This window comes from Prunus avium, chromosome 7, assembly GCF_965620075.1.
Source record: "Prunus avium chromosome 7, drPruAviu1.hap1.1, whole genome shotgun sequence".
NCBI lineage: Eukaryota > Viridiplantae > Streptophyta > Magnoliopsida > Rosales > Rosaceae > Prunus > Prunus avium.
Window position 1 is genome coordinate 7,361,042 of NC_142290.1, and position 26,817 is coordinate 7,387,858.

The following is a 26,817-nucleotide window of genomic DNA, read 5'->3' on the forward strand; positions in this document are numbered from 1 at the left end:
ACAAAAGTTTTACAGAGCATTTTATTTCCTTCACTCTCTTCTTCAATATACCCATTTCCTCCATTTTTATCTGAAGCTTATTAAACACTAACATGGCCTCAGAGCCAGGTTGGGTCTGAATTTCTGGGCGTTGTGACTGTGAGGTTGGGTTCGAATCTGTGAGCTCAAATCAGTAATCTAGACTAGCATGTCTGGATCTGGATGAGGAGAACTCAGGGCACCCATTTTTAATGGTGAAAATTTCGATTTCTGGCAAATCAAAATGAAAACCATCTTTTGTTCGCACGAGCTGTGGGATCTTGTGGAGAATGGGTACAAAACTCCGACGAAGGAGGCGGAGCTCACGGAGGCAGAGAGGAAGCTGATGCATGAGAACTTGGTGAAGGACGCTAGAGCTCTGGGTATCATCCAAGGGGCTGTATCAGATCAAATTTTTCCACGAATTGCAACTCAGGAATCTGCAAAGGCTGCATGGGATATTCTGAAACAAGAATTTGTGGTTGATAAGCAGGTAAGATCCGTGAAACTTCAGGGTCTTAGGTGTGATTTTGAATATACTCGAATGAGTGATAATGAATCTTTGTCTGGATATATTGCTAAGTTGTTTGATTTGATCAACCAAATGAAGAGCTGTGGTGAGGATCTGAGCAATCAACGAATTGTTCAGAAACTACTTATTAGTCTGCCTAAGTCCTATGATAGTATTGCTGCTGTGATAGAGAATACAAAAGATTTAGACACTATTGATGCTCAGGATGTCGTTGCTATTTTAAAAGGATATGAGCAGAGGCTTGAAAGGCATGGTGACAATAGTGCAGAGAAGGCATTTGCTAGCTTCAACGTTGGATCAAAGGTAGCACGGTCTAATGGTCACACCAGTAAGTCTCAGAAGAATGCCAAACCACACGGGCAGCAATGGGGCAACAAGGGTGATGGAGGTAATAAGCCTAATTCCTCTGTAAAAAATGAGACAGACAACACTGGAAATAAATGCAAATTCTGTGATAAATTGCACTATGGAGAGTGTTGGTTTAAGAACATGGTCAAGTGTCACAAGTGTAACAAAATTGGGCATATTGCAAAATATTGTCATACAAACAAGGCTGTGCAGCAGGTGAACTTTGCTAATCAGGTTGAAGAAACCGGAAACTTATTCTTTGCTAATCATTCTGGAGAAGTAAAGAAGATGAGTGATGAATGGTACATAGATAGTGGATGTAGCAATCATATGACATCCAGGGAAGACTTGCTTGTAGACATTGACATGGGAGTGAAAGCAAAGGTTCAAGTAGGCAATGGAGTTTTGGTTGAAGTGGCAGGAAAAGGGCCACTAATCATTGAAACAATGAAGGGTAAGAGGTATATAATGGAGGTTATGCTTGTACCTAGTCTAGCTGAAAATTTGCTAAGTGTAGGACAGATGACAGAGCATGGCTATTTTCTTGTATTTGGAGATCACAAGGTTGACATCTTCGATGATAGTTCCTTAAGTAACATGGTGGTAAGTGTAAAGCAAAAGGGGAACAGGTGTTTTCCTTTAACTTTCAACACAATCAAGGAGGTTGCCTTGAAAACAAATGTGCAAGAATGCTCCAAGATATGGCACAAGAGGTTTGGGCACTTAAACTTTCGAAGTCTCAAGCTACTGCAGAGCCAAGCAATGGTATTAGGGCTGCTTGAAATCCAAAATGGTGAAGTGTTGTGCCACGGTTGTGTATTGGGGAAGGGTCACAGGGAGCCATTCCCTAAGGAATCAAAGTGGAGAGCCAAGGAGCCATTAGAACTGATTCATTCAGACTTGTGTGGTCCAATGCAAACAGCAAGCCTAGGTGGAAATAAATATTTTATCACATTCATAGATGATTTTTGAAGGATGTGCTGGGTTTATTTTCTGAGAAACAAGTCCGAGACATTCCATGTGTTCAAGAAATTCAAAGTAATGGTGGAGCTTCAATCCGGATACCATGTGAAGAGGTTGAGGACTGATCGGGGAGGAGAATTCATCTCAGCTGATTTTCTTCAGTTTTGTGAAAATCTGGGAATAGAAAGGTAGCTCACAGTAGCTTATTCTCCACAGCAAAATGGCGTTGTGGAGAGGAAAAACATAACCATTGTAGAAATGGCAAAGTGCATGATTCATGACAAGGAGCTTCCCTACACGCTTTGGTGTGAGGCAGTGAATACCTCTGTGTATTTACTTAATAGAAGTCCAACCCGAGCTTTGGAGAATACTACACCTTTTGAGAAGTTTAGTGGGAGAAAGCCTGGAGTTAAACATCTCAAGGTGTTTGGCTCGGTGTGTTACTCACTTATTCCTGGAAAGTTAAGGCATAAGCTACAAGCAACAAGTGCCATAGGAGTTTTTATTGGATATGGTACATGTGAGAAGGGATACAAAATATTGAATCCTGCAACTCAGAAGGTTTTGCTCTCAAGTGATGTGGTTTTTGATGAGCATGGCAAATGGGACTGGGAGCAACACAAAGTGAAAGAAATCTGCATTCCACTTCCTGCAGATGAAATGTCAGATATGAGAACAATTGAAACAGACGAAGAATCTGCTTTCCAAGAACCTGAAACAGAAGAAGAACCTGCAGATGATCCCTTGGTTGATGACACACCTTTGAGGTACAGAAATCTGAGTGAGATCTATGCAAGTTGCCATTCATGCATAGTGGAGCCTGAGAACTTTGATGAAGCTGCACAGGATGAAGCTTGGAAGAAGGCAATGGAAAATGAGATGAACATGATTGAGAAGAATCAGACGTGGGAATTGGTAAATAGACCTTTCAACAAACCTATAATTGGAGTAAAATGGGTGTACAAGACTAAGTTGAACTTGGATGGTTCGGTTCAAAAGCATAAAGCTAGACTAGTTGCAAAGGGCTATGCACAAAAGCCCGGAATAGATTATAATGAAACCTTTGCACCAGTGGCAAGGTTGGATACTATACGAACTCTCATTGCCTTGGCTGCAAAGAATAGTTGGAAAATGTATCAATTAGATGTGAAATCAGCTTTTCTGAATGGAGTGCTTCAAGAGGAGGTGTATGTAGAGCAGCCCGATGGTTTTATTGTGCGAGGAGAAGAGGATAAAGTGTATAAATTGCACAAAGCCTTGTATGGCTTGAAACAGGCTCCTAGAGCCTGGTATGGAGAAATAGACTCTTATCTCGTGCAATGTGGTTTTAAAAGGAGCATGTTAAGCTCATAATTTCATACATATTCATGCCCAATTTACTTACTTCTTTTGCTTAGTTCCTATAATTCTAAGTTATTTCCCTCCCTTTGTGTGTTTTGTAGGCCAATAGAGCAAGAGAGCATAATCCATGCAATTCAAGCATGTTAAGGCCTAATTTGGATGAATGGATGAAGAGCTTAAAGACAAACTCATTTTGGCTACAGCCCCCTCCCAGTCCAGTTCCGTAGGTCACATTGCAATATTTGTTTCAGCAATCTACACAGCTCAAATGAGGCCGCATTCTTCATGAAAGTTGTTCCAATAGGTGTGTACTATAACATATCCAAAATTCAGCCCCATTGGATAAATATGGAGTCTGTTACCTAGCAAACACAGAGCCATGCTCAGGATGGATTTTTTCAGCGCGCAAAATGAGTTAGCAATTTGTTTTGGCCTTAACTTCCTCCTCCGACCTTGGATTGGCCCAAATGATATATGGATGGAAAGAAGACATTCTGAACTTAAATTTTGAGTGCTTAAAGTCCTAATTTGATTAAGAGAAGCCCAAGTTGTAAGCCCTTGAAGTTGCTGGTCATGCTGACCTCAGCATGTGCTGGTTGGATGCTTGGTCATGGTGAGCTAGGTATGAGCTATCATTTCTGGTTGGAAGCTTGGTCATGGTGACATGAAGATGAGCTAGGGCTGCTGGTGGGATCTATTGGTGAAGTGCATCAACCAATTCAAGATTTTCTAATACAAGTGCATCACCCAATTTAGATTTTCTAATACAAGTGCATCAACCATTTCAGATTTTATAAAACAAGTGTTGTATGCATTAGCCATATTGAATTCAGATTTTCACTTCCCCTAGGCCTATAAATAGGGAAGTTCTCTAAGCTTGTAAACACACCCCAAGGGGGGGAGCTCTCAAACACTTCTCTAGAGCTCCCTTCCCTTCTCTCCCTCAAATTCTCTTAGTTTCATTTTCTAGTTTTCAATTGTTGTAATGAAATATTTGTGCTGAAATTCTTCTTAAGTTTTCTTAGTTCCACTTAAATTTTCATTATGTAAATTCTTTTCTTAAGTATTCAAGTTTAATTAGTTTCCAAGTTTCAATTATGGTTTTTGTTCTTATTCATTATGCTTATAAGTTAATATGCTAGTTTGAATGATTGATCTCCATTTAGGCTTGCATGTTAGCTATCTTGGTTTGAATTAAGAGTATACACCATGCTTTAATTCGAATTGAACTATGAATAGGAAGAGTATGTATGGACATTCGACAACAGGGATTAGATACATGCTTGGTTGTTTAAAATGTTCTTCTATGCTTAATGGGTTCCTAATGCTTAATTTTAGGTTAGACAACAAATGATCAAATTAGGGAATTAGGAACACAAGGTTATGACCAAACACCATGGCTTAATCATACTTTAGCTAGAATCAATCCGTTAATCTAAATTGAACTTGGGAACTTATTTGCTTGAGTTACTTATTTCTTTCTTCCTTGTTTTATGTTCTTTGTTTTTGTTTCTATTTTGTGTAGGGAAACTAAATTGGATCATTCAATCACCAATCCCTGTGGAATCGACCTCGCACTTACATACGCTAAACTACCAACGGTTCGTGCACTTGCGAGTATCACAAGTTGAGGATGCAACTGAATCCATTTTGGTGCAGCTGTATCTACGCAACAGAGCACAAGTGAGGCAACATTATATGTTAAAGGCAGGGGAACCTCGGATCTGGTCATAGTATCTATCTATGTGGATGATATAGTTTATACAGGGAATTCTCAAGAGCTAATGCAAGATTTCAAGACTGATATGATGCAGCGGTATGAGATGACAAATTTGGGTTTGCTACATCACTTTCTAGGAATGGGAATTATCCAAAGTGAGAACTCCATTTTCATACACCAGAAGAAATATGCTTCCACACTTTTGAAAAGGTTTGGTTTGCAAGATTGTAAACCGGTTGGTATTCCTCTTGTACCAGCTGATAAATTGAAGAGAGATGATGAAAGTGGAGCTGCAAATGAAGCTGAATACAGAAAACTAGTGGGAAGTCTACTCTACCTCACTGCAACTAGACCAGATATAATGTATGCTGCTTGTCTGTTGGCTAGATTTATGCATTCCCCCACAAATAAACATTATGGAACTGCCAAGAGGGTACTAAGGTATGTTCAGGGTACACTTGACTTTGGTTTGGAATATAAGAAAGGAGAAGGATCGGTTTTGGTAGGCTTCTGTGACAGTGACTGGTCTGGATCAGAAGATGATATGAAGAGTACATCGGGATATGCCTTTACATTCGGTAGTGGAGTATTCTCTTGGGCATCCGTGAAGCAACAATGTGTTGCTCTATCCACAGCTGAAGCAGAATATGTGAGTGCATCAGAGGCAACTGCACAAGCTACTTGGTTACGGTTTGTGTTAGAAGATTTTGGTGAAATGCAGACTGTGGCAACACCCCTAAACTGTGATAACACCTCAGCCATTGCTATCACCAAGAATCCAATCTTTCATCAGAAAACCAAACACATAAACCGAAGGTATCACTACATCAAAGAAGCTCTACAACAGGGTGTAATCAACTTGATTCATTGTCTTACAAAGGAGCAAGTAGCTGACATCGTCACTAAGGCTTTGGCAAGAGAACAATTCTCTTATCTCAGAGAATTGCTTGGGGTGAAATCAGTTCACAATTTGAAGGGGAGTGTTAATGTGCAAAATGGTAAACTGATTTAGTATGTAATTTCTGGTTTAGTGTTATACTTAGCTCATAGGCTAAGCTGTTTATAATAGTCAAATGGTTTGTTAAGTCTCATAGGACTTGACTGGACAGGTGTCTTAATCTTACTGATAGTGTAGTTGGATGGTTGAGATTGAAGCTAGGATTTGTCTAGCTCTCTCTCTCTCTTCTAACAGTAATATGAGCTGTGAGTGAAACAGTTCCAGATACCCCAACGAAATACAAAAGTTTTACAGAGCATTTTATTTCCTTCACTCTCTTCTTCAATATACCCATTTCCTCCATTTTTATCTAAAGCTTATTAAACACTAACAGTATCTCCCACCTTCAGGTTGAAATGGATGCGGCTGTGGCTGTGCAGCTTATTCAGCAAGGTGGTACTCTTGCTTCTCACCCCCTTGGTTCTCTGATCATTGCTTGTTGCGAGCTTATGAAACAGTTTGACAGTTGTGGACTAAAGCACGTCTACAGAGAACGAAATACTGTTACTGATCAATTAGCAAACTGGAGTTATAATCTGGATTTAGGTGTCGCTACTTTGAGCATGCTCCTGTTTGGCTTGGTTCCTTTTTAATTGATGATATTCTATGAATGGCTAGGACTCGCCTTGTGTGTCATGTGCTTGAGTAGTTGTTTGTTTGTGTTTGGGGTTGTTTTCCCCCCTTCTATCTTGGTTATTTGTTTTTTTGTTCTTTCGAAATATTTAATTTCTGTCATTTACAATTTACATGAGCTATCCAAACATTAAAATTTTCAATTTCTGTCATTTACAAAATTTGACATACATATATCCAAGGATTAAAATCTTCAATGGCCAGAAATTGAAATGACGGAAATCTAATTTCCTTCATCTTAGAATTCTATGTAATTTGTAATTCCTTCATCCAAACGGAGCATGATGAAATTTTATGACATTTCAAATGTTTCATATCATTCTGTAGCTGTTCTTTTTTCTTTTCTTTTTTGCCTTCTTCCTTTCTCTGCTAATTCTAACTCCAAAACCTCATCTCTCAGCAAGCTTTCTTGGCTGAGGAGTCTAAATTATATAAATCTAATAGCGCACTTTTTGCTCCAAGTCTTTGTTGGTTGATTACTTACATGTGCCAAGTAGATATTTTCCTGAATTTCTCCATTTATTTATGCTAATAATTGTATTCCCTTATTCGACAACATGGATGGACGGTGAAACGTTTTTTGAAACCACCTTCGCCATCTCAATTGACATATGGGAAGAGAAGATTTGGTTTTGTTTTTTAATATATAGGGGAAAAGTAGACATGGGCTTAGTCAGGTTAGCTAGAGCGGATGTGCTCCCCACTCTGCACCTAAGTTTGAATAGCCCTTTCCGTTATTTAGATAAGATTAAAGTAGAATATTGTATGTATAAAAATAAAAGGCTTATTTATTGATTTGCCGCTTGAGCTTTACCAAAAATCTCAACTTACCTCCTGACCCTGTACCTGGGTCAATATGCCCCCTATGCTTTAATTTCGTGTCTCATGTTGCCCCATTCCGTCAATTTGATAACTAACACCGTTAACTTGATGTGGCATATGCATTTTAGTAATTTTGTAAGTTAAAATCCAAAAGAGATAATTAAATAAATAGAAAAGTTGATAGAGGTCCAAAAATCCAACCAAAAGTTGGGTCTAGTCCTCGAATTATTGATTGTTGATACAAGTCCTTTAACTAGTTTGCCACGTAGATTACATTCCATTTTTGACATGTTGATTCAAACTTTTGTATTTAAATTTTTTCTTCCTATTATATCCCTATATTGTCTAAAATGATAATATATATATATGCCATTAATGATTAGATTTGACCATGTACAATTAAAGGAATAATTAAATTTTGAATGTAAATATCGAACCTTCATTTTTTTTCCCTTGACTCAAATTCCTATTGAATGTGGATTTTATTATTGCACATACTTTTAGGATTATTTATTCTTTTGGAGATACAATTTCTCCTTGAATTTAGCTTATTAACCATATGCACATTTTTCTTTCTTGTTCTTCATCTCTATCTTCTTCTTTCTCCATTTCTTATTCGTTCTCCATCTTCTTCTTTTCTTCATTTATATATATCCTATGGTAGAGAATGTTGATCTTGTACGGTCAATTGACAATCTAAAGCCTCCTCATGCTGATGATTTTGAATGTAACCCAAGATCATGGCATTCCATATTACAAGATTCCTTTCCCCTTTCGTTTTCTTTGAAAAGTTGTAGGTAATTATTTTTATTTTTGTTCACCTATGGTAGAGGTATAGTATATACTCTTGTAGATAAATTATCCTATGGTGTAGGTATTGTGTCATATTGCCTATTGCATAGGTATATATGTGTTTTTTTCATATTTTTGACAATAAATAATAGTATTTTATGTACATTTTTTTAATAGGTAACATACAATTTTATTTGTCTATTTTTGTATTTGACCTATAGGTAGTCTTCTAATTTATGTTCCTAACTTGTAGGTAGTATTCTAATTTATGTTCATGACTTATAGGTAACATGATTTATCACTAAGTTTTTTTCATTGCTAATAAGAACACTATTTACTTGTATGTTAGGTACATAATTTAATGTGGGTGCTTCCTTAATTGATTAGTATAATATGTGGGTCTTTACTTTCATTGATTAATTTGTATTTTACCCATATATTAGGAAAATATTTTCAATGAAAGAATTCCAAATTTAATTACAAATAAATAATTCATTAAATTTAGATTTTCAATGTTTTCCTTATTTACCTCAAAGGGTAAAATTGACACAATAAACACAATAAAAAGAGTAATAAAAGTCAAATGACCTACATCTAAAACCAAAAACGCGTGGACTAAACCCCTCTCCCCAACCATTCTGCAGCAGCCACCTTCGGCCCCTCCCGTAACCCCGCTGTAGCTCCACAAGTTGTTTGTATTTTTCTTGTTTTGTTTGAATGGTGATAATGTTAATAATTATATTTATTGATTTTTTAACTAATTTATAAAACTAAATAATTTTTTGGATTTTAAAAAGCAATTAAAAAAATATTTTTAACAGGTTTTAAATAATTGATTTGAATTTAATATATTTTAATACCTAAACTACTGTGATTTTATTTGCACCTTATTATTTGCTCTTTTCACCCCCACATTCTCATTATACCCCATTAAATTTTAGTGAAATTTAAAATTACTCTCTACACCCCATATTCTTCCTAAATTGCCTTCATTAACCTCATCTCTAACTTTGTCTATGTAAACCCCATCAAGCTAAATTGTATATCCCATCCCATAGCAAACCCCACCCTATTGCAAACACACCCTATCGCAAACCTCATCCCATTTCAAACCCATCTGATCGTAAACCCCATTCCCATCAAGCTAAACCCGTAAGCAACCCATCAGACAATCTCATCCCATCACAAACCCCAACCCATTGCAAACCCACCCCGCCGCAAATCTCATCTCATCGTAAACACCTCGTATCGCCAAATCTCATCCGACCTCAAACCGAAAGGATGCATCTTGTGCAGCACATAACCTCTGAAAAGCCAAGGTTTGCATTGAATTTTGATTTGTATATTTATGTTTCTGAGTGATATTTCACAAATTCCATGTGTTTTAGAGTATAGAGATTTATTCATGGTTGTGATTATGTTGAAAATGGATGTATAATTTGAACCTGGTCTTACGAAAATAGCTGTTACTTTTGGTGGGTTACCAATGAAATCATTGCATTGCTTCCATGGTAGTCCACCAAATTTGTTTCCATTTTTCAATGGTAGACTAACGAATTTGTTTCCTTTTTTCAGTAGTCTTACCGAATTCATTTCTCATTTTCAGTGGTAGTATACCGAATTCGTTTATGTTTTTCAGTAGTACTCTACCGAATTCGATTATGTTTTTCAATGGTAGTCTATCGAATTCGTTTCGGTACCTAAACCCTTTCGGTAGTGGGGTACCGAATTCGTTTCAGTTTTTCAGTGATAATCTTCCGAATTCGTTACTAAGTTTTTATTTAATATTGTTTCTCATATATGAAGTGGAGTCACAGAGGTACTATTGAGGCCTCATCATCTCAACCTGATAAAGAGCATCCCACAGCCTCTGCGAGGAGACATAGAGATGCGAGGTTAGCCCCTCAAGAGGACCAACCCCAGCATGGTCCCCCAGACTACTCTGAGGATGCTACAGAGGTTGAAGATGTAGCTGCTACTCATGGTACTAATGTTGAGGCAGATGTCGAGCCTAACGAGCCCTCTTGAGTTGGTCCTATTGATCCATCTTTACTTACGAGTTTCAAAACTCACATAGCAGCTGCAATTTGGAATAACCAAGTAAGTCATTTTATTGTAACATAAGAAGGCACAATATAAGTTTGGTTCATATTAATTTAACCTAAATATTTTTTTGTATTTGACTATAGGAACGTGAGCCCCTTAGGTGCATGTCAAAGACATCTACCCTTCATGAGTGGAATTGGTGGGCTAAACCAAATAATGGTATATTCAAAGGGTACTTTTAGAGGTCTAGGTTAGAGCAACTTATTAGGTGTTCTTATCGGAATGCAGATAATGTTGTTGTATCTACCTTCATTGAGAGGTGGCATCCCAAAATGAACACCTTTCACATGCCTTTTGGTGAGATGACCATCACATTGGATGATGTGTCATCTATTTTAGGCATTCCTGTGTCTGGTACAAAGATCTCTTTTCTTGAAGATGATAACGACACAAATTACAAGTTGTTAGTTAACTGATGAAAAGGCTACTGAACAATTGCACCGATACAGTGATGAGTATGTGAGCTTGCCCTGGTTATGGGCGCGATTCTCCGATTTAGAGGAGTGCAACATGTATTCGGCCAAAGCATATTTGCTATATGTCTTAGGTTGCACTTTGTTTGTTGACAAGACTAGCACGAGAGTCCAACTTGTGTACCTTAGACTACTTAGGGACCTTGATAGTGTTGTTGGTTATTTATGGGGGTCTGAGTGCTTAGCGTGGTTGTATAGGCAATTAGGCCAAGCTTTGAGGTCTAAGGTGAAGCAGATTGTTGGGTACATGACTTTGCTGGAGGCATGGGTGTATAAGCACATGCATGGTGTTGTTGTTCCTGATCATGACCTTCATTATTCAGAGGTCCCACCTTGTGCTCTTTGTTGGACTCCACGACTAGACAATGGGACAACATTCATAGACGTGCAGAAGCATAGATAGTGGCTTGACGCTTTGAATGCTGATAAGGTGTGTTCCTCTTGCGTGATCATCCAACTTTGTTGTGTTTTTTATTTTATGTATATTATTTTTAATATTTTATTTTTTACACTAGTTCATGCTATATTGTGTATCATATTTTAGGTTATATGGGAACCTTACAAGTTTGAAAGGTAACACCACCCATTTCCAATTGTTGCATTCTACTCAGGGATGCTCAGATGTTGTGATGTTGTTGAGCACTACCATCCTGAGCAAGTTGTTAGACAGTTTGGTCCAGTGCAGACGATTTCCCCCATAATAAGTGCTCATACCATAATTGGTAGTCGTGCCAATTCCTATGATTATTACTTAGGGGGAATGTGGGACAATCGGAAGAACCACATGTTGGCAGAGGAGAACCGTAGTGTACCAGTGAGAAGACCATCAAATATCGTGTCTGGGTACTTAGAGTGGTACGTTAATGTGGGATATCCATTTGTCCAGAATCCTAAATATGGAGTTGCATTTGACCCATTTGCCTCAATTTTAAAGTAGATATTATTATGTAAAATTACAAATTTGTTCTAACTTCCACTTTTTCAATTTTGTAAATTTTACTAAAGCATTGAATTCAAATTCATTATAGGAGCGTGACGATTGTATGTTGTCCTTTATTAGGCTGGTCGTGGCATTAAGGGAAACAGTTGTATTTGCGTACACAACCTACCCAAGTTTATCAAGCCGTTGAGACCTTGCAGCAGATTTTAGAGGGTACAAACATACTTTCTACCATGACATGTCAACATCGTCATGGTTAACTAAATTGTTAGCATGTTTGTATTAGAACTCATGGTACTTTGGTAGTTTTGATTAATTTTTGCATGTTTAGAACTCATGGTACTTTGGTTGTTTTCATTACTTTTTGTATGTTTGTATTAAAACTCATGGTTCTTTGGTTGTTTCAATTAATTTTTGAATGTTTGTATTAGAACTCGTTGTGCTTTTAAAGTCTCACATCAGAAAAGGGGATCCATGTTCCTAAGGACAGTACGCAAACAAACTCAATGTGCTTTAATTACGCTTAAAGAAAACAAACTCAATGGTACTCTTCTAAAATTTTATTTTTAGTGAGGCAGTGAGGCTTTCCTCTGGTTTTTATTTTTTATTTTATAGGTGGAGTAGTGGAGGTCGATCATGCCATATGTAGGCATTTGTGACTGACTATCATAACAAGAATGAGCAAGGGTGGCCTCAACAATCTCAAATGTAGATGGCAAACGAAGAGTAGAAGTGTCGATTTTTCGCAGTCTCCCTTTGGTCTTCAACTTATCTTTTGGTTCAGTAAGTGTAGTAGAACTAGGGTTCATTAGCTCCTCCAATGTCATGTGGACTTGTCTCTTCTTTTCGTCATCTTGTTGTTCATACCACATATTGAATCTTTGTAATTGTGACTTTACTGGTGAAGTTATGCCCTGACTACTCTTTGCTACATTGATGAGATCTAATTTCCTCCGATGTTAATGCATGACATCAAGTGGGATTGGTACACCACGATCTCTGTACTCCATTATTTCATATGCACATGGTAATTTGTAGGTTTGATGAATAGCACAATCACATGATAAAACATCCATCTCATCTGTCTCTAACCTGTTTTAAAATAAATTACAATGTTAACTATGTAGGCCATATATGTACATGCAATAAGTAAATTGAATTTACCTTTTTGACTCGCACACAATTACACTCAAAGCCTTTATAGAAACAAAACTTACTAACTCACTCAACTCTAGATGTCTGAACCTATGTTGAATAAAACGTAGACTCTTTTCAAAAGATGCCTTAATCCCTGTGTACTCCAACATTAATAAGGAGTGAATAGTTTCCCATGATCTCTCAAAGTTAAGTTTGCTAAAATATGAGAACTATGAGAGAATATTTGTTTGTGGGAATTTTCTGTGTATTCTTCTCCTTGTAGGAGTCATATTTATAATACAACGAAACCTGAATGGGCAAGTAAATAATAAATTCCTATTTCTATTTACATTAGGAAATCAGGAATTAAAGTAAATCAAATATAATTATAATGGAAATCCTTGGTGTGTAAGGAAAAAAAGTCAATAGTCCACAAGTCACACCAACACTCCCCTTCACGTTGGTGCATAGATGTCACCAATGCCCAACTAGTCTAGTGAATTGTGGAACGTTTTACTAGAAATTGCTTTGGTCAAAATATCCGCCAATTGATCCTCGAACTTTACGAGAGGAAACTGAATAACTTTAGCTTCGAGCTTCTGTTTGATATAGTGTCGATCTACCTCAACATGTTTGGTGAGATCATGTTGAACTGGATTCTGTGCAATAGCTATTGCAGCCTTGTTGTCACAAAAGAGATTCATTACAGATGTAGGTCTATAACCCAAGTTCAGTAAGCAACCTCTTTAACCAAATGAGTTCACAAATTCCTTTGGTCATACCTCTGAACTCGGCTTTTGTACTGGATAAGGACCACCTGATATTTGTTGCTTCTCTATGTAACCAAATTACCTCCCACGAATGTGAAGTAACTGAATGTGGATTTCCTATATGTTATACTTCCTGCCCAATCTGCAACTGTGTAACCATCAATATTCAGATGACCATGTTTTGAGAACATAAGTCCTTTTCCGAGTGCAGACTTCAAATATCTAAGTCTCCGAATAACTGCGTTCATGTGGTCTTCACTCGGAGAATGCATAAATTGACTGACGACGCTCACCGCATAAGCAATGTCTGGCCGAGTATGAGACAAGTAGATCAATCTTCCCACTAACCTTTGGTATCTTTCTTTGTTAGTTGGAAATTGATTCGAGTATTCTCCAAGATGATGATTCTGAACAATAGGAGTGTCTACAGGTTTGCAATCCAGCATTCCTGTGTCTGTCAATAAATATTTGAGTCCACCTCGATTCTTCATCTCAAATTCAATAGCCAAATAGTCTCGTAGCTGAGATATTTCATGTTTATCATTCCCACTAATAATCATGTCGTCAACATAGATTATTAAAGCTGCTACTTTCCCTTTATGATGTTTCAAGAACAAAGTATGATCTGAGTTACTCTGTCTGAAACCATTGTTCTTCATTGCCATGGTGAACCATCCAAACCATGCACGTAGTGATTGTTTCAGTCCATACAACACCTTTTGTAATTTGCATATTGTTCCAGTCCGAATAGTATTATATCAAGGAGGAATGTCCATATACACCTCCTCCGTGAGTTCTCCATGTAGGAAGGCATTCTTTACATCAAACTGGTTTAGTTACCAGTCCAAATTAACTACGAGGGACAGTAAGACTTTGACTGCGTTCAATTTTACAACTGGTGCAAAGGTTTCTTCATAATCTACGCCATAAGTCTGTGTGTACCCTTTGGCCACAAGTTTTGCCTTGTATCGCTCAATAGATACATTAGCGTTGTGTTTTATGGTAAACACCCATCTACATTCGATAGTCTTTTTTTCCTCCTAATAAAGTTTCCAATGTCCAAGTCTGATTCTTCTCAAGAGTTTTCATCTCTTCCTTTATAGCTTGAACCCACTTAGGATCTTTAAATGCTTCAGCAACCTTGGTTAGGATGTGAACAGCAGACAGCTGATGCACAAAAGCCTTAAGTGGTTCAGACAGCTTCTCAGTGGATACATGATTTGCAATTAGATACTTTGAAGTCTTGCCAATATCAGGTGAATAACAATTTGGTGGCTTTCCATAATTCTGCCAGAAAGGTAATTGGTATCCAATAGATTTATCCTCTAAATTCACAAGTGTAGTAAGAGTAGTTACCTCAAGGATATTTTCAGGAGATTGGTCTGTTGATACTATTGAGTTAGAGAGGGGGTCTTCATCTTGTTGTTTTGTATTGTCTGTAGGTATGGGACTCAGATCAAGTGGGTCAGGCAATTGATTGTTATGAATGGGTGATTGATCATTTTTCGGCAGAGAGTAATCTCGTGCTCCAGACTCGTTACTATCGATCATTTCTGTACAAATGAGAATTTCTTCATTTTCCAAGTTGCTCTAATTCTGCTCTTCACTTCGTATCTCCCCCTGAAGCGTAGAATTGGATGATGGGTCATGGAAGAACAGCTCAGATTCCAGAAAAGTCACATCCAAAGTGACATAAGTACGTCGGGTAGGAGGGTGATAACAGCGGTAGCCTTTCTAATGAGTGGCATAACCCACAAAAACACAACGTAGCGCACAAGGATCAAGTTTGCTACGTTGATTTTTGTGGAAATGAACGAAAGCCACACATCCAAAGATTCAGGGTGTGAGTACCAAAATAGAAGGCATGGGTCTGTGTTGCGCAAGCACTTGTAAGGGAGTTTTAAAGGTCCATACACCAGAAGGCATGCGGTTGATCAGGTGAACTGCAGTGACAATAGCATCATCCCAGTGATGGAGAGGAACATGAGCGCCAATTAGAAGTGCTCGGCGGTTTCAAGAAGATTTCGATTCTTTCATTCAGCAACACCATTTTGTTGCGGTGTCTGAGGACAAGTTGTCTCATGGATAATTCCATGTTGTTGGAAGTAAGCCTGAAAGTCATGATTGACAAATTCTCCACCATTGTCTGAGCGAAGAATCTGTATTTGAGCATTGAACTGAGTTTTCATATGTTTGTAGAAGGACTGAAAACGAGAAAACACTTCGTTTTTATTCTTCAACAAATAAAGTCATATCATCCATGTACAATCATCTATGAATGTAAGAAACCACCGAACACCAAAAGGAGCAGTGATTGGTGAAGGTCCCCAGATATCATAGTGAATTAAAGTAAACAGAGTAGTACACTTGTTCATACTCAACAAATAGGGCACACGATGACTCTTGGCCAAAATACAAGTATCACATGTGAAGTCGGAGTCCTTGAAACCTGAGATTAAATCTGGTATAAGATGCTTCATAGAACTAAAAGACGGATGACCCAATTGACGGTGCCACAACTAGATTTGCTTTTGTTTGCTATCAAAGGGATGCTTCACATTGTTAGCCATGCTGGGACTAAAGTCATCTACATAATATATCTTAGTACCACGACCAAGAATCTCCTTAGTGTGAATATCCTGAAGCAAACAAAAACTCAGGTAAATGAGTACACAAAAATTCAATTGTTCTGTAAGCTGACTAACTGACAACAATTAATTGGATAACGATGGAACAAGTAAAGTATTAAACAATGAGAGAGAGAGAGGATGAGAGTGCAATAGTGTCAGCCCCTGTCACAGGATAAGTAACTCCATCGGTGTTAGCAATACAAGTTCGTCGAGGTTGGGTAGTATTCAGAAAATCATCAATATCAAACGTCATAATGATCAGTTGCACCAGAATCAATTATCCAACTCGTGGAATCACTCTTATCCGAAGTATGGAATCCATAACCAATATCATTATAGGTCGTATTGGGTGGTGTTCGATCTTTGAGGGTGGCCCACCATTTGAGGTAGCCATGCAATTTAAAACAAGTCTCACGAGTGTGTCTCGGATCACCATAGTATGCGCAATCTCGTCCATGTGTCGGGGTCGTTAGTTGGGAAGTCATAATTTGTGTAGCGGAAGATGCATAGGATACAAGTTTAGTATGAATCCAAATCAAGGTCAGATTTGAAGTCGGGATCTGGGTCTGAATCATAGACATATTCGGGGTCGGGGACGTCATTGTAGTCGGGGTCGGGGTCAAGGTCGTCAAAATAGGATTCTGATTCAGGATCGGGTTCAAGGTCGGGGTCAAAGTCTACATCTGTAGGAGCTGAGCAGCCTGGGCACTCATCTCAGCTATGGTTGGTTGAGAAGGGGAGAAGGAGTCAGTGGTGCTACCTCCATGAGGGTTGAAAAAATCATCAACCCCCATAGTGGCAATGGGGTTTGGAAACTAGAGTCAACAATTCCAAAATCGCCTCTCTGATACCATGCTAAAATATGAGAACTATGAGAGAATATTTGTTTGTGGGAATTTTTTGTTTATTCTTCTCCTTGTAGGAGGTCATATTTATAATACAATGAAACCTGAATGGGCAAGTAAATAATAAAGGCTTATTTATGGATATGCCCCCTGTGCTTTCAAAATAGTCTCAGATTACCACATGTTCTTTGAAATGTCTCCATATACCACCTATACTTTCAATAAGTGTCTCACGTTAGCTATTCCGTCATATTTGAGAGAAGTTTCGTTAGCTGATGTGGCCCCCACTTCTTTTCCATCTCGTAACAGGTGGTAATTTGACGGAATAGCTAACATGAGACACTTATTGAAAGTATAGGTGGTATATTGAGACATTTCAAAGAACATGTGGTAATCTGAGACTATTTTGAAAGCACAGGGGGCATATCCATAAATAAACCTTTATTTTTTCCCTCGTTTCTAATTTATTTTATTATTAAAATATTTTTAAACTGTTTTAAGTGTAGGGGGCAAAGTGAGATTTTCGGTGAAGCACAAGGGGCATATTGACTCAGTTTCTATTTACAGTAGGAAATCAGGAATTAAAGTAAATCAAATATAATTATAATGGGAATCTTTGATGTGTAAGGAAAGAAAGTCAATGGTCCACAAGTCACGCCAACAAAGTTGACTCGAGTGGAGTTATCTCTTCAACTTTGCATGTGCATTTTCCACTCTGTTGATAACAATAATAAATTCTATGGAAGCAAAATAAATTATAAAATTAACTTATCAAAAGTGCACTAAAATACTCACCTATTTGAGGTTGTCGATCCAAGATGCATACAAGTGTATGTCCATGCTGCCACAAACTTATCCTTAAATATATTTAACCAATTGTCATGTATGTATTCTAGAGCCTTTTGAAATTCACTAAACTTAGACTCAATTTGTTGCAAACAATACTAATATTCTTCCTCTGTTTCTGAACCAGCCAAAATATTCCAATACCCATTAAATTGCTTCCATTGTTTGAGGGTCCTAAATAACTTCTTGCAGTTTGCCAACACTCCTTTGTTAATATGCCATCTACATAATAAATTTCGTGCTTTCGGAAATATATACGTAATATAATTCATAAGTGCTAACACCATGAAGACAATTATACACTCTTCAATATAGTCAAACTCCATGTGTAATTATCTTCCTTCTTGGGATTAATATACACATACGCACCAGAGAATGTCATATTAGTATATGTCACCCCACAATTTCAAATAGTGGGAAACGCTACCTATTAATCTTATAAGTGCAATCCATAATAAGTACATGTGAAAATGCACGAAAAATTTCAATATTAACGGGGTGTGTCCAAAACAAGTCAGTTACAGTATCACCAGATGTCCTATGCCACTCAATATAATTGTGTTCGGACAACTTAGTAAGCAATTGTTGCATCTGTGTTCTCCCAGCAAATTCTTTGGTTCTATTTCGAATCCTAGCATTGAATATTGTCTTCATAGTTGAAACATTCATTGCATCTCTATCCTTCAAGGTGACTAAAATATCTGTGAGTTTCACTAAACTCTTAGATATGTTCAGTGGTGGATCTAGGAATTTTCATTCCGGGAGTCAACATGTAAAAGGTTAAAAAATATTCTATACGACATAGACCCATCGAAATGAAATGATAATATTCTAATTCATAGTTAATAGATAAAACCATACAAAATACTCTGTTCATTTTCAAAGAGAACTGCATCAACTTCAAAAAATAGACACACTGTAATAAACCAGAAATATCTCTAAGAATGTGATAATAAACCAAAAAATTAGTTCAATCCTTTTCACCTTCCAAGGCATCTCGTCCTATTCGACGTAAGAGTTGGCATATATTAGCGCAATTCTGCTCATTTTAGGGCATTTATGTCATTTTTTAGGTCAGGTGTCGTTTTGATTTTGGGCTTTATCTGCATTTCTTTTGAGCTCTAGTTCTCAAACTTTGGACCCTTATGAGTACTGTCTTAGGGAGAGCTTATTCAAGCAAATATTTCTTCAATACGTAAGAGTTAGGTTATTCTTGTAAAACTCTTTGTGGATTGAACATCTAAGGCTTCATGAAAAATTGTTTTATGTAAAAATATTGGCTAAGTATGAAAAATGGTTTTTCGGAATAATCATTTTCTCAAGATAATTTTTAGCAGCTTTTATTCCTTGTACATCAAATAAGAAAACTTGATTTTATGGGATTTTAGTATGAAGTATATATTGACTTAATGAGGCATCATTTTTAGCATAAATCGTAATTTGCACTAAAATCGATTTTTCGTATTTTGATTTGGTGGGAATTTTATTTTCTAGTATTTTTATTTGAATCCAAATGGGGGGGTACTTCTTTATTTACATTGTAAATTTAAGTAAATAGAGTAATATAAAAATAAATGAAAGTAAAAGGACAAAGATATTTACTTAAATGATGAAAATGAAAAAAAGGTAATTTGTACAACATCGTCGTTTTGACGTCTAGAGCATTTCATCAAGCAGTTTATGGACAATTTACAGGGGTCAACATCTTCACCTCCAATGGTGAATTCTGGGCTTGCAGGGGTCAATTAGCCCCTATTCCCCCATGTGGATCCACCCCTGGACATGTCCACCAACAAGGCATTCTCCTCTTCAGAAAGTCACTCCACAAATGAATAACCTTGAAGATACTCCGAAACAGCATGGTTATGTACCGAATAAGTTGTGAATTGATCACTATAGTCAATTGCACATTCTGTTCCAACACTATTGCCTTTAGTAGTAGCGTCACCTTATTTTTGTTCATTTAATAGGAATAAGGTTAAAATAGCTTGTATTAAATTTGTGGTCGACAATAAGTTACTGAAAAAGCAAATATATTTCAGTTTGTCACCACTGAATGATTGGTAAAAGTCGATCATACTTCACCGAAGTCCTTTCCACGTTACTGTGAATCTTTACTGCATCTTAAGTTAACGGCCTATCAAACACAACCGAAATAGGTTCAATATTTCAATGGCATGCCACCGAATTTTCCTGTTGCATTTGGTACTGGTGTGCTACATGAAACCAGCAACAACCATGCAACCCTAAACTTGAAAAACACCAAAAAATAAACTCATACCTCATTTGAAGCCTCTCTAATTTCAGTCTCACCCTTCATGAATAAATACTATATATGTTTTCACCAATATAAGTATATAAACCTTATTAGGGTTGTAGGAACATGATAGTTTGAGAAAAGAGTTTAACTAGGATTGCAGGAATGTATGTGTAATGTAGTAAGTAAATTTAATTTTTATTTTAAACATTTTTTGCCCTTAACGGTAATTATGTGCAAGAGTAAAGTAAATTATCCATGTTTAGAATTAGTATAGGATTAACATAGCAAATAATAAAGTGCAAATAAAATCACCCAAATTTTTAAGGATGTTGCATACGGAGGGCAAAAGTCAAGTAGATACTAGAAGAGAAAATCAAAGCAGAGGATCCAGATCCAAATTCAAGTCCAAATTCAAATGGGATCTATTATGTGCATTCAAACTAACAAAAATACATAAGGATTCCAATAAATAAATGGAGTGCACATATTAATTGAGAAAACTTTGCAATTTTGACTCTGGGCCCATTTCAGACCAAATTACCCCTACCATTTGTTTTATTTCAATACAGACAGATTATCGATTAAATTACCGACTGGATTGCACGTGTCAGTCTGACAACTACATCTGCCACTTAGTGCTAGACTCTAGGGTCTTATGGCCTTCAGTGTGCTAAACCCTAAACCCTACATTCTGGCTACGAGCTTTACCCTAGTTGGTCATATGGCCCCTAAACAACTAGAGAATAAACATTACAGGCTGCAAATTCTCATTACTTGCACTGTATACATAAATACTAAGCCCGAAACTCGCTTAAACTATTTTAGAATGGGAACCTGGGCTAACTGTTGAAGTTGATGAACAACATGAGACATCCTTGGGCGCATTGATGGCACATGTTGCGTACAAGCATAAACAAGGTCCACCACCTTTTGAATCACACCAGCCTCCGGGATATCCGGAGAAGAAGGGGTTATATGAGGATCCAGGAGATCTAGGTAGCGATGAGCCTGCACCAGAGGCGTTGCCCACTCAAAAATACTCTGCCAACCGACTGGATCAACAGCCTGCGCAGGTCTACGCCCACTCACAATTTCAAGCAGCAGCACACCAAAACTATAAACATCACTCTTTGTTGTAAGCTCATTTCTGTAGACAAATTCTGGAGCCAGGTATCCATATGTGCCACCAGCCATCACTGTCCTCTCATGCATCACTTCATACGGCACAAACTTTGAGAGACCAACCCCCATTAGATGTGCTCCAAAATCTTCATCAAGCAGTACATTACTGGCACGGATATCACGATGCACAACATGTGGCTTAACTTTGTCATGCAGGAACCTGTTATAACATATTAACAGGTGAAACACCAATTAAACACAATTCATTGTTCAACATTCAAATCCTGTCCAGACATGAAGCCACACAGTTACAAGCGAAAGCATCATAAAAATTAACAGAAGGACCTCTACAAGAACAAAAACAATGGATGAAACCATTACAATCATAACAATAATGTCCAGCAGGCCAAAAAATTAGAGCCCTTGGGAACAAACCTTGCACTTCATAATGTATTGTTTTTTTTCCAAAACGCCTCTTATCATATAAAATTTAACGAATGCTCATCTGCGATATTTATAACACAGTTCAAATATAATATAGCTTCAAGAAAATTGTCTATGGCTTGTACAAAGTGATTTGAGAACACAGTAAACAAAAGAACTATGGTAACAGGCATAAAGAGGAGACTTGCCTTCAGAAATGTTGCTAACAAGGTCAATTGGACAGTGGTGAGCTTAGAAATTTAGTGAGGACTGAAATTGTTCATTATTATTAGAAATGAAACTATCATATTTTTTTAAAGAATAAGGAAAAAAGCACCCATTGGAAAAATCCACAGAAGCAAGCATCAATCTCAGATTTTCGATGTTTGGATTTACCTAATAAGACTACAAGGGAAAGTGTTGTATAACTTACGCAATTCCTTGTGCAAGAGTTGTTGCAATTTTCATTCTCATTCCCCAATCTAAGCTTCGACCACCCCTAGGTATGTGGTGCAGCCATTTATCTAAGGGCCCGTTAATGATGAACTCATAAACTATGTAGCGATCACCATGATCGTAACAGCAGCCTTTCACAGCCACCAAATTTGGATGGTGAAGCTTTGCAACTCTTCCAATTTCCGAGTAAAACTCCTTTTTCCTTTGAAAACTAGATCTCTTCAACCTCTTAACTGCCACCCTTGAACCATCAGGAAGAAGCCCACTGTATGTTCCTCCTGTCTTGGCATCTCCCAGAAGACGGTTTCCTTCACTAAAGTTCTTTGTAATTGACCTCAGTTCCTCTTTCATGAAGACTTTCCATGATGGAGGGACTAATGCAGTAGCTGCTGGATTGGAAAGTCTGCGGGAACGTCTCCGCTTCTTGCTCCGCTTGTATGCAAGAAGCCAAATCACTACAGCTAATGTTGTGAAGAGAATCAACCCACTTACAACTCCAAGGATGATGAGATATTCTCTGTGGCAATGCATGTGGTAACATCTGTTCCCTGAAAGAAACAGGAACATTAAAATTAGCTGGATAGGCAATGCAAGATTGAAGTGCACAATGACTTGGATGTGACAGAATATATACCTAAATCAACCATGCATATAAAAGCATGAGACATGTTGCATCTTTCAACCAAGAGGGATGTGGATCCATTAGTAACCAATATACATACATCAATAGAACTATTGGTGTGACAAGAGATGTTACTGCAAATGGATTGAAGGGGTTCCCCAGGAAAGAGAGACTCATTCCAATATGAAGTATTATCAGACCAATTCCAACCAAGACCAATAGTAGAGTTGACACCTCTTCCCCCTACCCAGCAGCCAGTGCCACTGATGGTTTCAGCACATAGATTCTGAGCAAAGGCCAGTTCTTGAGATGTTTTGAATGCTGCTAAGTTTCCATTATAACTTTTACAATGGGTTTCTGACTCGTTCCAAGGCTGGTGGCTGCTCATATAACCAAAGCACTTCCGCTTATTGGGTCCAAGAATCCAACCACTGGGGCATGGTGCTGTTCAAAAAGAATGACAATGTTAACATAATAGCTCGATTACAAACTGATATAGACTCTAACGCAATCTATATTATCAACACAAACATTACCAGCATGCTGTAAAAACTAAGGCACATTAAATTAGCTTATCATGGAACAGCATATTCAAACCTTTTAATTGCATGGTATAAACGTACACTATCAGTTTCAGGAGCATTAAGATTATTCTTTTCAACAGGCAAATTATATGTGTGTTCTGGTGCCTTCCATAGCTAAGCTGAACTTCCATATCATAAGTATCCTCTATAGCAGTTTTATGCATTTCAGACCTCAGCCATCACAGTACCAAGTGTTCTATATAGGTAACATAAAATTGAATGCCTTGCTCTTAGTTCTTGTTAAAGGGAGAAGAAAATGATGTGCTTTTTTCATCAGTAAAAGCAATGAAGCATAATCAGCTAGTACCAGACGTCTGAAATGTTTTTGTTTTTGTGATCAAATAACTTTTGTTCAGCACAAAAGACCTTGAAAACATTTTGAAGGCAAGGACAATGGATAATTAGAGTCTACTTGCTCTTGGTTTTCTATTGGGAGCTGTATTAGGATGTTTTTGGATGGAAAAAAAAACTTGAAATTGAGATAAAAGTCAGGATTTCTGAAATAACATATACTAATTAGTAATTTCCTTGTTTGGGGTCATAAGAAAATCAATATTCACATGAAAAAGAAACTTGGGAGTTTGGGAGTCATAAATCCAAACTTAAGATTTCACCAAAATAGGTGCCATTTCTAAACTCTCAAAATTATGAGAGATTTTGAGAAATAAAGCTACAACAACAACCACCACCATCACCGCTGTCATCACTTTGTCATTGTCATTACCACCACCATCCTACATCCACAATCATTGGTTCCATTGCCGCTGCCGTCACCATCATCATTGGCACTGACACCGCCACCACACACACTACTACCATCGCCACCTCACTCCAACCACCCTCTCTGCCTCTAGCACTGCCACCAGCAGCAGCACCACCACTCCCACCTTTATTGCCATCACCAGCATCACTCCCGCCTTTGTTGCCACCACCATTTCCACAACTGTCACCACCACTCATTTACATATATTGATACCTCCATAAAGATAAACTCCAAATTCTGCTATGCTTAACAGGTTAGCAAAAGAAGAAAGTTCATAAATTCTAAAAATAAATTACATCTTTTTAGATTCTGTCGTCCTGAATTCCCTTAGTACTCTTAAACTCCCTCATCCAAACACATCGTTAGAATTCGGAGAGATGCATTTTTATTTTGAATGAGGATAAAATTTACAAAAACCCACACACACAGAGCACCCCTTAACGCTTAACCTAGGATTCATATTATTAAGAAGTTCCAAAAAGAGAGAGATCCAAACAACTCAAACAAAGCACTTATCAAAAGACATTGGTGAAGACATTTAAAAGAAGAAAAAAAAAAGAGACAGATTAAGGAAGCATCCAATGGCAAAGAAACTTTAAAATAATTAGGATAAAGCCAAAAATTGGCTTTCAAAAAATAATTAGGATGGCTCAACACAAAATTTAGCACTTAAAGTTAAAGGGTTACTCACACCTTTACTTTCTTCAGTTCCAGGAGCAACCAATTGCCTATGAATCGACTCATTATATACCTAACGAATGAGAGCGAGGCATCAATAAATGGATCCACAATGTAAATCATCTTAACTCTTCAAGTTGAAAAAATGAAAAATTAAACTACATGGTTCATCATAATTTCTTACCCTATGTGAAGCGCATCCACCGAGCAGAAGGCAAACAATCAGAGGCATAAGCAATTGCAGAGCACCCAGATTCCCCTCCATGAGAACCATGCCACAAACCCTAGAAAGCAAAAATGTATACAAGTGAAATTTCAATTGTTAGCATTACACCTTTTCAGCCCGCGAGCGAACCATCTCAATAATTCTATCTGTAGTCATTTTAACTCTACCGCCATTTCAGACCACCAACCTCTCACTTCAGATGGTCAACCCAACAGAGCAGCAAGGAAGTCCTTGTTCATCTGCAAGAGTGCAACTTGGCACCAAACCACTCTGCGAGCCTCTCTCCCACTCTTTGTTTCTCTGACTCCCTCTCTCTCTCGCTCACGCTCAGTCGTCCTCTCTCTCGCTCATCTCTGTCAGAGTCTCTTCGTATCCGTCGATCACTTATTTTCCCCTTCTAATTTGACCTTTTTTTTAATCTAACTTTCAATTGGATCCGGATCTTCTCTGCTCTGATTATGCTTTACTTTTGTTCTCTATACGCCACCTCATTAAAATTTAATCTAATGGCTTAAAAATTGACACATCATCCTTCAAACAAAAACCCAATTTACTCCTAATATTAAAAAAGAAAAAAAACACCCTAATCAAACTAACTGCAAAGTTTAACATCATGTCCTCTTTCTTCTCTTCCTTCTTCATGTCTCACGTCCTGTTCTTATTTTTTTCCTTCTTCATGTCTTTGTAACAAATCTTATCTCTCACACCAAGCTTTCCTTTCTCCAAAACCTCTGCAATGACAATCCCTTCTTTTTCCCCCATCAAAAGAAAATTCACGTTTTAAGAGAGGGTGTGTTTTTGTACATTTGAATTACTATTATCGTAGGTGGTGGGATTTTTGCGTTTTTGGGCTTTATGGTGAAGTGGCAGCCTTCTCCGAATTCCAGTAGCCAAATTTGTGATGAGGCTTCCAAATCTAATGCCTTTTGTAATTTTTTAGATAGTTGACATACTTATTCATTTTTAACCATAAAAATCCAATATGTTTAGAAAGCTTCTTGAGAAACAAGAAAAAGAAGAATAAATTCTTGTTTTTCATTTCTGGGTAAAGCCAAGTATGTTTGTCACGGTGAGAGATGAGATTTTGGGGCACAGTCAAGAAGAAGGAAAAAAAAGGACAGGAAGAGGAGGGCGTGAGACAGGAAGAAGAAAACAAAAACAAGACGTTAACTTTACCGTTAGTTGGATTAGGGTTTTATTTTCCTTTTTAAGTAGGAGTAAATTGGATTTTTGTTTGAATGATGATGTGTCAATTTTTAAGTCCCTTAAATTAAATTTTAATGAGGTAGCGTATGAAGAACAAAAGTAAAGCAGATCATGGCAGAGAAAATCAGAGCAGAGGATCCGGATCCACCTTACTAAAGGGAACCTACGGATCTGCAAAGGGAACCTATGAATCTGCACACCCAAAGAATGTGATTAGAGGTACAAATGAGGAGAAATAAAATGAGGAGACACAAGTCAATGGTTGATAATCATATGTCAAAGTCAACGGTCAAAAGTCAACATGTTGACTGAAGCAAGTGACCAAAGTCAAATAATTTTGACCAGTTCAAATTGCATAAGATTATAATTATAGTTTAATAGTTAAATTATAATTAAAAGATTAATTATGGAATTAATATTGATATTTAGAAATATTGAATTGGGCTTTTAAATATGATTTAAAAGGAAATGGACAAAATAGCCCAAAAGGCTATTGGACCCAAGGAATAAAGTGGCATAAGATGACATGACCCATGGAGCAAATGGAGTCCCAAATACCCACCC

The 26,817-nt window shown here is 37.5% G+C and overlaps 2 protein-coding genes across 3 annotated transcripts; one reads left to right on the forward strand and one right to left on the reverse strand.

Annotated features, from left to right (window-relative positions):
• Positions 1-6,695, forward strand: LOC148292941 (uncharacterized). Its single transcript, XM_088256006.1, has 2 exons — positions 1-511; positions 6,270-6,695. Exons 1-2 carry the CDS (start codon positions 263-265, stop codon positions 6,510-6,512), a joined length of 492 nt encoding a protein of 163 aa, XP_088112132.1. The 5' UTR covers positions 1-262; the 3' UTR covers positions 6,513-6,695.
• Positions 6,696-20,571: 13,876 nt separating this feature from the next.
• On the reverse strand, positions 20,572-25,452 carry LOC110757303 (protein kinase family protein / C-type lectin domain-containing protein). Of its 2 annotated transcripts, XM_021958881.2 has the most exons (6): positions 25,235-25,452; positions 25,006-25,105; positions 24,837-24,894; positions 22,809-23,240; positions 22,152-22,722; positions 20,572-21,515 (listed from the first exon to the last, which is right to left on the reverse strand). In XM_021958881.2, exons 2-6 carry the CDS (start codon positions 25,093-25,095, stop codon positions 20,990-20,992), a joined length of 1,677 nt encoding a protein of 558 aa, XP_021814573.1. In that variant the 5' UTR covers positions 25,096-25,105; positions 25,235-25,452; the 3' UTR covers positions 20,572-20,989. The 2 variants fall into 2 exon arrangements, with proteins under 2 accessions (XP_021814573.1, XP_021814572.1); XM_021958880.2 differs by having other exon boundaries at positions 25,006-25,452.
• Between the last annotated feature and the right edge of the window lie 1,365 nt (positions 25,453-26,817).